Source organism: Manis pentadactyla, chromosome 3 (assembly GCF_030020395.1).
Source record: "Manis pentadactyla isolate mManPen7 chromosome 3, mManPen7.hap1, whole genome shotgun sequence".
NCBI classification, from domain to species: domain Eukaryota; kingdom Metazoa; phylum Chordata; class Mammalia; order Pholidota; family Manidae; genus Manis; species Manis pentadactyla.
The window spans coordinates 217,789,445-217,803,974 of record NC_080021.1 but is presented as its reverse complement, the minus strand read 5'-3'; the positions used below and the strand labels follow the sequence as shown (position 1 = coordinate 217,803,974).

General features: G+C 51.4%; 1 protein-coding gene across 2 annotated transcripts in view; it reads right to left on the bottom strand.

Annotated features, from left to right (window-relative positions):
* CFAP77 (cilia and flagella associated protein 77) overlaps positions 1 to 14,530 on the bottom strand; it is a 121,436-nt gene that overhangs the window by 17,428 nt on the left and 89,478 nt on the right. The window contains exons 4-5 of one of the 2 annotated variants that reach the window (XM_036913469.2): positions 7,880 to 7,985; positions 5,226 to 5,327 (exon numbers count right to left, since the gene is read on the bottom strand). The exons of the other annotated variant lie outside the window; for it this stretch is intronic. Of the exons in view, the coding sequence (XP_036769364.2) occupies positions 5,226 to 5,327; positions 7,880 to 7,985 (208 nt within the window). The remainder of the gene's footprint in view (positions 1 to 5,225; positions 5,328 to 7,879; positions 7,986 to 14,530) is intronic. 2 annotated transcript variants of the gene reach the window in all.

Sequence of the window (14,530 nt, the reverse complement as noted above, 5' to 3'; positions counted from 1 at the left end):
GGACGTCAGGGAGGGGCAGAGATCAAGAATCTGTCCTTCCTGAGCCTGGAAGGAGTGGCTTTGGGGCTGGACGCATCTGTGCAGGGAAAGGCCCACCTTTATTTGCACTGGGCAAGCCCTTTGGAGAGGCGGTGGCAGCAGGGCGGACAGGCTCAGAGCCCGCTCTGGGGGCTTAACAGAGAGTTAACTTTCCAGCCAGCCATGATTTGTAAGAGAGCTTAAAGGTGGGAAAGAAAATCCTTTCCTTAGATTCAGCAGCTTTCACTAATCAGCTGCGTCTCTGCTTGGCTGCCTGCTGGTTTTCTCCCGCCGTCTCCCGTTCTATTAGGGAGTTGGGGGCCCAGGAGACCTGAGGCAGGGTTAGTCTTCCACAAAGATAGGAATCCGATCCAGCATTGGGAGCACAAGAGCTTGTAAATCAACCCGTTAGCTTAATAGCTTGGGCCATTATTCTAAAGCAGTGGGGCTGAAACCAAAAGCCAAATGAAAATATAGTCAATTTGTTCATACTTTAGTGACTGAATGACTATGTAATGTCAGTGGTTGTGGGCGCTGGGGAGGTCTGTGCAGGGGGAGGCACAGCTCAGGTTGACGTGGAGGACGTGAGGTGCTTGGGCAAACCCCACCTCTAGAATGGAATTGGGGTCTCCAATTGGAGCATGGACTTGGTGGTAGGGACCCTGCTCGGGAAGCCCACTGCCTTCCCTTCTGGCCTCTGACCTTCACGCCTGACGGAAATGGAGTTTGAGCAAGCAGCTGGGCCAGCAGCATGCAAGCGTCCTGTGAGTTCAGGGGGAACTGGGTTGAAAGGGGGCATGAGCGCTGGACGAGCCCCCGGGAAGGGCGCAGCGTCCCCATCCTTCCAACACATTAAAAAAAACTGGTTTTGGTAAGAGTTACGTGTACTCAGAGTAAAAATTCAAACAATGCAGAAAAGAGCATCAGAGAAAGTGAAACTCAGCCTCCAGCCCGCCCCAGAGGTCACGCCGCCCGGCTTGGGAGGCCTCCTTCCCACGTCATGGCCACCTGCAGGGATGCGTGGCCCACCCAGGCAGGGTCACCACAGAGGTTGTTCCCGATGAGCGGCGATCAGTCCACACGCACAGACAAGTCGCTCCGCTCAGCGGCTGTGTGGCATCACTGTTACCTCCATAATGTCTGTACAGAATCTGCCAGCAGGTGCAGAGGCCTTCTCCTCGCTGCTGTCGGTGCTGCCATGAATATGTGGGGCGCTCGCCCCTTTGTCTTTGGGCTGCTGTCACTGGCAGCCTTTTTGTAAAGGATAAACCGTCTGTTTTTCTTGGCTTAATATTAGGCAGTCATGCAATGTGCGGTTCAGTCGGGGTCACTTTTGAGAGCAGAAGGCAGCGCTATAAATAATCTCGCCTCCCGACAGGCCCAGAGGAGGGCCGTCCTGGACATGCTGGGATATCCGGCCTCCACCCGGGAAAACCTGAGGCGGTTTCTGCAAAAGGCACATGAACAGGGTGGGCCAGTCCATGCCAGGATTATGCTAATGAGTCTGGTCCTTATGGGGTCATCCCTACCCGTGAGCTTTGGTCCACCAACTAGGGTTGGTGTTCCCACCATTTTGGGCTACCTGGGGGCAGAGCTGCTCCAAATGTCCCTGTCTAGCCATCCACCTGTGCAGTTACCCACCTGCCCACTGTCTGTCCATTCACCTCACCCTTTGCCAGGTGCCAGCAGCCCGAAGCAGCCTATGGTGGGCACTGAGAACAGGGCCTGAAGCAGACTGCTCAACAAGATGTGTGAATGAATGAATGAATGAATGATCAGCAGGACCATCCTCATGGCAGCTGCTGTTTGTTGAGACCTTAGTAGGGACCAGGTGCTTGCTGAATGTCACATACATGTGTTCTCTCAAAAACTCCTACTAGCCCACTTACAGAAGAGGAAACTGGGCCTGGGACAGGGAAAGCCACCTCACAGGTAGGGAATGGCAGGGCGTCCGTGTGCCCCGGAGTCACGCGCACACACACACACACCACCCGGCTCCCCTCCTCCGTCCCTGCAGGCTGCTCCCAGCGCACCCTGTGTGGGGCAGTAGAGAGCCCACTGCCTTGGCCACGGGGCTCAGAGGGTGCTGGCCCCAAGCCCAAGATCCCTCCACTCAGGTGTGGGAGGCGATGAGTTCACATCCTGTCCCCCAGATGGGTCCTGAGGAAGGTTCCCTGGACAGCTCACTCTGGGTTTGGGGTCCACCACCTGTGGGGGTCCCCAGGCCCCTCCCACCTGGCTCTTTGGCCAGTGAACTTGGGGTCACAGAGCCCCTCAAGAGCAGGTGCTTCCCCCTCATATTCAGACGAGGAAACGGAGGAGCATGGAGTCTCCGTGGCTGGCCTGGGCCTCTTGGCCGGCTGGTGGCACAGGATAAACGCCCTGGCAGAAGGGCCACTCCCAGCTGTGGGCGACCCTCCCTCTGGGCACTGGCCATCTGTGGCAGCTGCTGGCCACACAGACCTGAGAGAAGCCTGGGGCCGCCAGCAGCACTGTCTGAGGGTCCAGCCAGGCCCGCAGGAGCCCCGCGAAGGGCTTCTCCTGGGCCCACTGGGGCTCACGGCCTGGGTGCAGGGGTGCGGCCCCCTGGCGGGCTGGCTGGGTCAGCGCGGAGGCCAGCTTGCTCGCGTTGACCCAGCCCCGGGAGCAGCCTCCGTGCCCCTGCCGGCTGTTTTTCCGTGTGAAAGGTGTTTAATTATTTCTGACAGAGTTCAGCGTTGACATCTGTTCGCAAGCGGGGAGAGCCCGTTTAGGTCATCCGTCACTATGACAGGTTCAACTTTTTTGGAAGCATGTTTTCCTTTCTTCACGGGGCCGGTGGGGGTTGTGGGTTAGCAGAGACGCGAGGCGCAGACCAAGACCCCCCTGGGGTTTGGCAGACACGCCTGGGAGAGCGGCAGCCCCACCCTGGGGCCGGGGGCCTCCGAGCTCAGAGCAGCGGGCAGCCAGGTGGGTGAGGGATTTCAGCAGGTCTGTGAAGGGCTTTTGAATTCTCGGTCATTCTGGGCAGTCCTGCTCATCCATCCACTCATTCATCTACTCCTTGTCCGTTCCTTCCACAACCGTTACTTACTGGGTGCCAAGCCCTGCTCTGGGCGCTGGGGATGCGGTGGGGACATGGCAGGCATGGTCCTAGTGGGTGGGTGTCCATTTTGCTGGGGAAGATGGACGTTGAACAGCTAATCACCCGATTAGTTAATTAATTCCAATGTGGAAGAACACTGTGAAGGAAAAAAGGGAGCTCTCTGCGGGTGGAGAGGAGCCGGCTGTGCTGGCACAGGACTGGAGGGAGGGAGATTGCAGGCCCTGGGCTGAGGGCAGCCCTGGATTGAACCCAGGGCCCCACCTTATAGGGTGAGCTCTCTCACCGCTCTCAGTCTCCACGCCGTGGAACAGGGACAGCAGAGCTGAGCTAAGGCGTGTCCAGCACTTGATACACACGTGAGGCTTGATAAATGCTTTTTGTCGGTAGTATTTCCCAACAGAATCCCGTGAACATCCCCGGAAGAGACACAAACACCCGTACGTCCCAGGGTTGCGTCGTTAACCCCGTCTCACTAGTTCTGTGTCATGATGGGTGGTGCATTCCAGTGAGGGTCCTACAGGCAAAGGAACCTGGGTCCCGGCCCAGCCACCCAGGTGGGGAAAGGACACTTGTTTGGAAGATGACATGAGATAATACTCATAGGCGACGGACACTGAGTAAAAGGCCAGCATTGCAGGCTGGCTACGTGTGCACGCCAGTGTTTTACGGCAACACTCTAAAGCCTAGAGGAGACCCCCGGACGGCCGAGTCAGATCCCCTCCTCTGACAGTGGAAACAGTTGTTCATTCTGCTCTGTGCTCTACTGGGGGCCAGGCATGTGGGGCTACCTGCCTGTGGTGCAGGTGCTCTGGACGCAGGAGAATCAGGGTGACCTGGAGGCTGGGGGCTCTCCATGCTCTGCCGGGGGACACCACCCGAGCCCTTCTTTGTCTGTTGCCTGGGCAGCAGGCAGCGCTATAAAGAATCTGCCTGGCAGAGCCCTGGCTCCGCCCCGCCCCTCAGCTTCCCAGGAAATCAGGGAGAAAAGGAAGGAGGAAAGGCCACAGAAGGAGGCCCGGGAGGAGGCTGTGGTTGGAACTGCCGAGTGCGAGAGGGAGAAGGGGAGAAGGGGAGAAGGAACCCGGAGAAAGGCCGGAGACTGGGAGAGGCAGTGGCCGAGGCCAGGGCGGGCGGTGGGCGGATGGTTGCTGACAGGCGCTGACGGAGGCCACGGGGCAGGACACGAGAGGCCGCATCCAGGCGGCGGGCAGGCTTCTCCGCCCAGCGCGGCGGCTTGTTCGATTGCATTAGGCTCAAGAAGGCACCCGCCCCTTCATTGTCTAAATTGCAGTTTAACTCAACACAGCCGCCAGGCCGGGGCTGGCCGGGAACGGTGCTTGGCCCAGCTGTCTTCCCAGGACCAGGCGTGTCCCTGTGGCCCTGAGGCAGCCTCGCTGGGTCCCAGCTGGGCATGAACAGCTCCCTGCCATCCTGAGGCCACTGTCCCTGAATCTCCCAGGTCACCTCGTCTGTCCAATGCCCTCAGCTCTTTCGTTTTTCTTCCCCTCCTGCTAAATGAGGATGGAGATGACGCCATCTGGGTACTACAGGGGCTGTGTGGTCTAATAAGCACCAGTTCAGTTCTGAGGCCAGAGCAAGGCGGGTGCCAGGTGCCTCTGAGTGCGTGTCAAGCCCTTACATGGGCCCGCATTAGACCTTTGTTCCCTTCTCCCCGGGACACCATCTGCAGGAGCTTCAGCGCTGGTGGCATGGGCTGGCTGTACCCTTAAGTCCCCAGCACAGAAGGCGGTGCACGGATGACCCTCAGCGGAGGGGGTTTAGCCCAGACGGTGTCCGCCCTGGCGCACAGGCTCCACGATCAGCTGGCCCGATGCCACCCAAGGCTGCCACTTAGCAGCACTCGCATCCTGTCTGTGAAGCGGGACTGAGGGTGGCAGCCTGCCACAGCTAAGTGTGGAGACTCAAAAGATAATGTAAGTGGAGCTCAGCGCCTGGCACTCAGGAACTGCTCAAAATTAGTTATGCCATTGCTGTTATTGCTATTGTTATGCAATCAGTGGCTAGAAGCTCACAAAATTCCACTGTCTTGAGGACAGGTGAAGAGAGGGCAGAGTGAGGGGCACCCGCCACTGCAGGAAGGGGTGGTTGAGGCAAGACTGACCTTCTGGAAATGAGGCATGTGCCAGAGGGCATCCAGCTTCACGGGGGGCTTGTACCTCCTCAGCTGACTGCTCCGAGTCTCATAAAGCTTTCCGAGCATCACCTGCATGCCAGAGAAATGCAAAAGGCAAGATGGCGACCTGGCGGCCTGGAGAAGCCTGAGCTACGATTCAGGGATGCGGGGGCAGAGGGCTGGGGCACGGCTGCACACCCATGGGTCACATGCCTCCTGGATCTGGCCCTTCTCCAGGCCTGATACCGTGGCACCTGGGACCATGGGGTGCTGTGAGCACATTGTTCTGGTTTCTGGTTCGGTCCTAGAACGTGGGGTTCTGGCATGCAGCCACCTGAGGGCAGGTACAGGGTCCCAGGAATCCTTGTGATTTCTTGCACAGTTCACACAGCCCTGCAGTTAGTAGGGACTCTACAGTGCTTGAAGAATGCATGATTTGGTGGACTGATGCCATCTCTCAGGAGCAGGTCCCCGCTGTGGTCTGCCTGTGGAAGAGGAAGGAGGACTCCTTTGGGAGGAAGGATTCAGGGGCTGAGTTAGGAGCCCACAAGGTCTCTGTAGAAGGGATTTCAGAGGCACAGAGGAAGTCGTGATCCTCTTTAACTACTCTGTGCCCACTAACAGATGTTGGCAAGCCCACACTTGGGGTCCTGCCGTACACGGTCTATCACGGTCTGAATCATGTCCCCTCCACATTCACATGTTGAAGTCCTATCCCCCGATGTGATTGTATCTGGAGATGGGCCGTTAAGGAAATTACTAATGTTCAGGAAGGTCCTAAGAAGTGTGTCCTAACACAATGGGCTGATGTCCTTGTAAGAAGAGGAAGAGACCCCAGAGATGCACACAGAGAAAGGTCGTGTGAAGGCACTCAGAGAATGTCACCTGCAAGCCAAGGAGAGAGGCCTCAGGAGAAACCAGCCCAGCCAGTACCTTGATCTTGGACTTCCAGCCTCCAGAATGGTGAGAAAGAAAATGGATTTCTGTTGTCTAAGCTGCCCAGCCTCTAGTGCTTTGTCGTGGCCACCCAAGCAGACTAACGCAGGGTCCAGGGCCTCAATCCCACAGTAGGTGGGGAGGGGCCCTGGACCCTGTATTTTCCTTGGGTGCCCCTGAGATTTCCACTCACAGTCAAACCTTAGCCCGAGGCCAAGATCCTTCTCAAAAAATCATACAAATTCCTGGGGATGTTTCCAGGTAACAGAGGACTCTTGTTTATATGGAGCTCCTCAAAGGAGCAAGTCGGAGCCCCAGACCTGGAGATGAGCTGGGCGATGTGCTGGCACTCAGGTGACCCGAGAGGATGTGCCACTGTGGCAGGGGGCATGAGGAAGGGGCACAGGACAGGGAGCACAAAGGTCCTGGGGGGCCTGATTCATGTGCTCACGTGCTCCTATGTTTTTGTAGAACTTGTAAGAGTAATACACTCTGTGTGCTTTTTCTTGAGCCTGAATCTGCCGGGCCCTCATTTCGTCTATGCTTGAAGGCAGTCTTCTCCTGAGAGCAGGGCCTGGAGGACTTTCAGCATCTCCCACCATAAAACCCCTGCCACGATAGAAGCGTGCAGACGCCGTCCACAAAGGCAATCCCTGAGGACTCATGCTTCCCTGTTTAGCACTGTTGCTGAACCCCAAGTTTTCCCCAAATCAGCAGGAGTCGGACCTCACAGTCAAGAGGAGCCTGGGCTCTGGGGCTGGACACACATGAGTCCAGGCCTAGCTTGGACACCTTTGACCAGTCACTTAATCTCTCTGAGCCTCAGTTTCCCCGTGTGAAAATGAAACAAATTGGGATAATCTGCTGAGACCCAACCTCATGAGAGAATGCATAGCCGGTGCATGCTCAGCGTGGTGCCTGCAGGGAGCGCGGGATGGGGGCCACCCTGGCTATGGACGCAGCGACAACCAGAGGCACTGGCACCGCCCTTCTGATGAAGTCTGCGTGGCACTGCTAGCACGGTAAGCCGTTCGGATTTTACGGTGACTGGTCTGGACCTACGGTGACCCCTGTGTTCGGACCTTGTTCTTTTCTCAGCCCAGTGTCTTCGCCTGTGCCACCTCTGAGCCTCCCTGTCCAGGCCTGGGGAGCAGGGACCTGCCTCCTGGGTTTTTGTCCGGTGCAAATGAGATGATGCATGTGATGTACGTGAAGTGTTCAGCATGGGGCCTATTCATTTGTTTGAGACAAAACGTACTGTTAAAGTTGGAAAGATGCGTTCTTCATGGCCCCTCCTGGATGTGGCCTCCTCAGTGACTTTGCCTTGTCAGCCTTTCCTTTGTAGACAGGACAGGGCACGTTTTTGTCTAGGCCGGGTCAAGTGAGTTTACAATCTGCTTTCCGGATGTGTGAAGTCGTGCAGAGTTTGGGTAGAAGGAGTCCCCCGGCAGGAGTCAGGAGACCGGGTTCTATCCTGCCTCAGAAAAATGGAGCCAACTTACCGGGGACCCATGTCAGAATCTTCCAATCTTGGGGGCTCCGTAGGGGTTGAACCTGATCGTCGCCAAGACCCCTTCAGCACAATGATGTGAGACTTGGCCCCACCCCCAGCCCAGGGGCAAGTGCGCACAAAGCCATTCTCCAGGCTTTGCCCCACCAGAACTCTCCCTCCCTGTGGGCCACTTTAGCCTGAAGGGTGCATTTACCTTGTGCTTTTTCTCCAGTTTAATGGCTTTCTGGGTGGCCTTTTGTTCCTGCACCCATAGCTGCTGGTACCGGTGCTGCAGCAGATCAGAGAAAGGGGTGGAAGGCCTGCAGAGAACAAGTCCAGACATGCCTGAGGTCATGGAAGGGCTGAGGCCTCTCTCTGAGGGGGGCACCACCTGTCTGTCTGGGCTGCAGGACAAACCGCTCCCCCCAAGGCTGTGAGAGGCTCTCTCTGGCCTCCCAGAGCAGGGCAAGAAATAGGCGCCTTGACAAGTCATTCAACAAATGTTTCTTACTGCACACCAACCAAGCGCTGGGCCTGAGATGGTGGCAGACTCTCCCCGTGACCATATTTTAGAGAAGCCCCTACGGAGACCTCTTTTCTACTAGGCCTTGTCCTTGGGCTCAATCCTTGGCCCCAGAAGCCAGTCTTAGCAAAGAATCTGAGAAGTCAGTGCCGCCACCCCCCACCCTTGATATCTGATCGCATTGGCCTGATTTTACCAAGAACCCTGTTAAGTCAGTTTGGCAAGAATCCCTTTACCCCTTATCTTCTTGGTGATTTTCAATCCACTGACCCCTGCCCTCTGCTCCTTGGCTATAAAGCTCCCTCATGTTGTATTCAGAATCAAGCCCGTTCTGTAATGAAGGTTCTTTCCCCTTTTGTAATAGCACAGAGGGAGATCTGTCTTTATCACCTCTGGTGTCTGACTCTGGTTCTCTTTGACAAGGGTCTCCAGCTAGGGAAAACTGTACCCCGTGCAGAGCATTTTGCGGGCCCCACCCCTACACGCTGTAAAGAGGGTACTTTTATCATCCCCATCCAGAGCAGGGGGGATGGCTGCAAGACAGACCTGCTCGGGGTGACCACACAGGTGCCAGAGGCAAGATCTTTACGGAAGAACAGAGCTAGTGAACGCAGGAGGAATGACAGGATCGAGGGGAAGGAATCGCTGTTTTACAACTCCTAATGAAATCCCGGACTTAGGCAACCATCGTCAATAGCTGCTAAAGTGATTAGGCGGAAGGCTAATGGGGAATGTTACGGTGTATGGGTCAGGCTGCAGGAGCTGAACCAAATGATCATTTTTTAAAATTGTAGTAAAATATACATAACATAAAACCCAAATGATTAATCTTACCATTGCTGAAAGTAACAAACAAATATTGTGTGGGAAGTGATATCATAGGAGGTGTGCAGTACCATCGATCAAATAATTTTGATGGGGAAAAAAAGCCACAGTGAGCCTGGAGGTAAGCAAACCTGTAGACAAGCTCTGCCAAACAGAAATACCATGCAAGCCCACTGCATAACTAAAATTTCTCTAGTAGCTTTGTTAAAAAGAGTAAAAAGAAAAACGTGGAATTAATCCTAGTAATACACTTTATTAACCTAATATATACAAAATCTTAGCATGTCAACATGTAATCCATTTAAAATATTAATGGATTATTTCAAAAGATTCAGTTTTTAAATTCGAATTTATATTAGTTAAAAGTGAACAAAATGGAAAATTCAGTTCCTCAGCCACACTAGCCACATTCCAAGTGCTCAATAGCCCCCCTGACCAGTGCTGCCACCCTGGACCGGTGCTCTCAGCCTGCATACTACGATTTACGGAGATGAAGGGGACAGAGGAGCATGCCAAACACCACCACGAGGATGCCATCTGCCCGGTCTGGAGTGTGGGACATTCTGCAGGACAGATGACTCAATCACTTCAGCAAACAAGGGACCTTGAAGGAAGGGGAGGATGAGGAAGTGATAGAGACTAAAAGTGACTTAAGAAACACAGCACCAAATGCAATATGTTCAGATCCTGATTCAAACAAATTAACAGTGGAAAGGTAATTTCTTTAGGCAACTGGGGAAAAGTGAACACTAAGCTGAGTTTTAGAAACCACTGAGGAAATGTTGCAGTTGTGTTGTGCGCGATAACGTATTGTGGTTGTTCAAGTCTTTCTCTGTGAGAGATGCATACGAAGGGTTTGTGGGTAGAATAATATGTTTAGAATTACTTCAAAAAAAGAACTCCAGCAAAAAATGTAATACAATACAATAAAAAGATGAAACAGGAATAGTAGAACATATTGATAATGGTTGAGCTTGTAAAGGTTGATCCTGGGAGTGGATTACTATTTGCTATACTTTTGTGCATGTTTGAAATTTTTCATAAGAAGAGGTGAAAAGCGAAAAAGAAAAAAACAGTAGATAAAGCTCCTTGTTTTCTCCACTCATTTCTTTCTGATCTTCCTTTTGATTGTGAACAATTTAGCCACTCAAGTCTGAGCTGATTTTTTACCACTCATGTCTAAGCTGGTTATTTCCCCATTCCCTGGGCCATATGTTGTCAGATTTCATGGTGCAGAAAAATTGCCTGGGCCTACTCCTCAGAGGTTCTGCTTCAGGAAGTGGGAGTAGGGCCCAAGAAAAGAAAGTAGTTCTGATCAGGCTCTAATGGGTTGAATGGTGACCCTCAAAATGATATGTTTCCATCCTAATCTCCAGAATCTGTGAATATGACTTTATTTGGAAAAAGGACTTTTGCTGATATAATCAAGTTAAGGATCTTGAGATGGTACTAATAATCATGTAAATGCTTTTTAAGGTAGGCCCTCAACCCAATGACAAGTGTCCTTCTAAGAGGTACACAGAAGAAAGACACAGGGAGAAGGGGAGGAGAAGTGAGCTCAGAGGCAGAGACTGGAGTGATGTGGCCACAAGCCAAAGAACGCTGGGGCCACCCAAGGTGGGACGAAGCAGGGAAAGAGGCTCCACTAAAGCCTCCAGAGGGCGTGCAACCCAGCCAACACCTTGACTTCAAGCTTCTGGCCTCCAGAATTTGTCATAAGACTTTGAAATTGTTGCCAACACCTAAAAGTTGGGAAAGTTTACATAAAGAACCAACTTTCAGATTTTCTTGAAAATGTTCTGACCACATGGGCCTGCATTCCTATGTAACAACAATTGGCTGGACCTGAGTTGTCTGGTGCCATTTGGCCCCAGACCTCTCCCTTCCCTATTGCCCTTTTACCAGACTACCTCTGCTACCTGCTGGGCCCTTCCATGTTTTGAACATTGTGGACCCAGAGTCAAATGGAAAGCTGGACCAGACCCCAGATCTCCACTTCCCACTCTCCTACCAAACCTGTGCCCCTGGTACAGTCTGCTTGCCCTACATGTGCACCTCTTTGGGACTGTGCTGGGCCGAGACTCTGTCTGACTCGAGGTTCAGTGGCTTTGAAATGCCACTTGAGCTCAGAGGTCTCTTTACAGAGCAACCTGCAGTGCATCTACCAACAGTGGCTCTTTGTTTTCCAATTCCTTTACTCCTGTGGCGATTTTTATTACTTAATTATTACACACCCCATGCTTCTGAGCAGCCTAAATTATAGCTAGGCTTTCTAATGACACTAGATGTGTCATCTCGCAGGATCTACCCCAAGAGGCCATTCACAACAGAAAAGTGACCTTCCCAGCAGCCCCTGCTGCATATATCACCAAGAACCCACCCCTGCAGCCCCCTGCAGCCTGGGCTGGCTGGCTCTGGGTCCTGCTGCTGCCAGGTCAGCAGTTCTTATTACCTGGAGAGGCAGGAAGGGGCTCAGGCGGGGAGGGCAGTGGACACACCCTGAGTCACAGGGGCCCAGCCCCAGCTGAAGGAGAGCCAGCAGGCTTTGCCCATTTCTGCTGTGGCTCATTAACTTGGATAAAAAGGTGGAGAGGTTGTCTGACACGGGGAAAGCTCAGGACATCGATCAGGTCACATCACCCTTTCTTTAAGCTGACATTTCTTAGACGAAGCCTGGGCTCTTTCCCAGCCCTCCAAGCCTTTGTCCTCCACCTGGAATCCTCTTTCTCCTGTTCGGCACGTGCTCAGCTTCTCCTTTCCCTCCAGGGCTCCGCTGTCAGGCCACTTTCTCAGAGGGCTCGTCCCCACCAGCCCACCTGCAGACGGCCCCCACGCAGAAGCACTGCCCTCATTCCGTTGCTGGTTGGTCACCAGCCTCAGCCACGGAACGCCCGCACCTGGGCTCAGGAGCCGTCCGCCTCCAGGAGAGCTGGCTCACTGCCGCTCTCAGTAATTATTTGTCGTTGGAAAACAGGGCACGGGAGGAGTCGGAGAAAGAAAGATGAAGCAAACTTCTAGGAGATATACTTTCTCATGATTCAGGGTGTTATAAAAACGAAGCTATATATGAGTTATAATAGGTTAGAGGGAGTGAATGGATGGAAACTGAAATTCAGTGGGAGAATAGTCTTTTCAACAAACGGTGCTGAAACAATTGGACAGCATAAGCCAAAAAACCCCCAAATTAAAAAAAAACACATCTCTCAACCTAAGTCTTACACCCTATCCAGAATGAACTCAAACATACATTTAAATGTGAAACTATAAAGCTTTTAGAAAAAATGGTAAGAGAAAATCTTTGGGATCTAGAGGTAGACAAGGTGAAGAGTTTACACTTGACACCAAAAAGCATAATCCAGGAGAGGAAAAAAAGAATAAATCAGATTTCCTTAAAATTCAGAACTTCTGTCCCGTGAAAGGATCCTCTTAAGAAGACGAAAAGACAGACCGCAGACTGGGAGAAAGTATTTGCAAACCATACAGCCGGCAAAGGACCTCTAGGGAGAAGGGGTAAAGAACTGTCAAAACTCAACAGTAAAAAGCAAACAGAACAAATCCAATTAGCAAATGGGCCAAAGACATCAAGAGATGTTTCTTGGAAGAGGATATATGGATAGCAGGTAAGCATGTGAAAACAACCATTATCCTTAGCCACCAGAGAAACACAGATTAGCTCATGATGACGTAGGCATTTCACACCTTTAGCAGAGCCGGAGTAGGAAGTGGCGGCGACATCAAATGTTGGCAAGGATGCAGGGAAACTAAAGGTCTTGTGTGTTGCTGGTGGGAATGTAAAGTGGTAGAGCCACTCTGGAAAATACTTGGAGTTTCCTAAAAAACTAAACATACCCTTGCCATGTGGCCCAGCAATTGCACTCCTGGGGCATTTATTCCAGAGAAATGGGAACTTATGGATCTCAAAGCCTTTATGCTGAGTGAAAAAGGCCAATGTCAAAAGGTTACTTACCATATGATTCCATGCATGGGACACTGTGGAATTTGCCGGGGGTTAGGGGATGATGGGGAGGGGAGCCACCCAGGAGTCCCATGAGGGAGATCTCAGAGGTGATAGAACGGTTCTGTATCTGATTGTGTTCACTCACATCTGCACTGTGAGAAAATCACAAAGAAATCAATTCTGTGCATTGGACTAATGTCAGTTTTTAGTTCTGATATTGCATAGTGGTTAGGTATGATTTTATCACTGGGGTAAATTTGGGTAGAGCATATACAGGATCTCTGTACTATTTTTACAACTTTCTGCTAAGCTATAATTATTTCAAAGTAAAATATTTTTATTTTATTTTTTCATTTTTTTAATTTTTTAATTTTGATATTGTTAATGTAAAATTACTTGAACAACATTATGGTTACTAGACTCCCCCGTTATCAAGTCCCCCCCACATAACCCATTACAGTCACTGTCCATCAACATAGTAAGATGCTATAGAGTCATTACTTGTCTTCTCTGTATATACTGCCTTTCCCATGTCCCCCCCACTACATTATGTGTGCTAATCATAATGCCCCTTTTTCCCCCCTTATCCCTCCCCAGTCCTTTTCCCTTTGGTAACTGTTAGTCCATTCTTGGGTCCTGTGAGTCTGCTGCTGTCTTGTTCCTTCAGTTTTTTTCTTTGTTCTTATACTCCACAGATGAGTGAAATCATTTGGTACTTGTCTTTCTCTGCCTGGCTTATTTCACTGAGCATAATACCCTCTAGCTCCATCCATGTTGTTGCGAATGGTAGGATTTGTTTTCTTCTTATGGCTGAATAATATCCCATTGTGTATATGTACCACATCTTCTTTATCCATTCATCTACTGATGGACACTTAGGTTGCTTCCATTTCTTGGCTATTGTAAATAGTGCTGCAATAAACATAGGGGTGCATATGTCTTTTTCAAACTGGGCTGCTGCATTCTTAGGGTAAATTCCTAGGAGTGGAATTCCTGGGTCAAATGGCATTTCTATTTTTAGTTTTTTGAGGAACCTCCATACTGCCTTCCACAGTGGTTGAACTGGTTTACATTCCCACCAGCAGTGTAGGAGGGTTCCCCTTTCTCCCCAACCTCGCCAACATTTGTTGTTGTTTGTCTTTTGGATGTTGGCCATCCTTACTGGTGTGAGGTGATATCTCATTGTGGTTTTAATTTGCATTTCTCTGATGATTAGCGATGCGGAGCAAGCATCTTTTCATGTGCCTGTTGGCCATCTGAATTTCTTCTTCTTCTTTTTTTTTTTTAAATTTTATTTTGGTATCATTAATCTACAATTACATGAAGGACATTATGTTTACTAGGCTCCCCCCTTCACCAAGTCCCCCCCACATACCCCATTACAGTCACTGTCCATCAGCGTAGTAAGATGCTGTAGACTCACTACCTGTCTTCTCTGTGTTGCACAGCCCTCCCCGTGCCCCCCACACTATACATGCTAATCGTAAGGCCCCCTTTCTTTTTTTTCCCCCCCTTACCCTCCCTTCCCACCCATCTGAATTTCTTCTTTGGAGAAATGT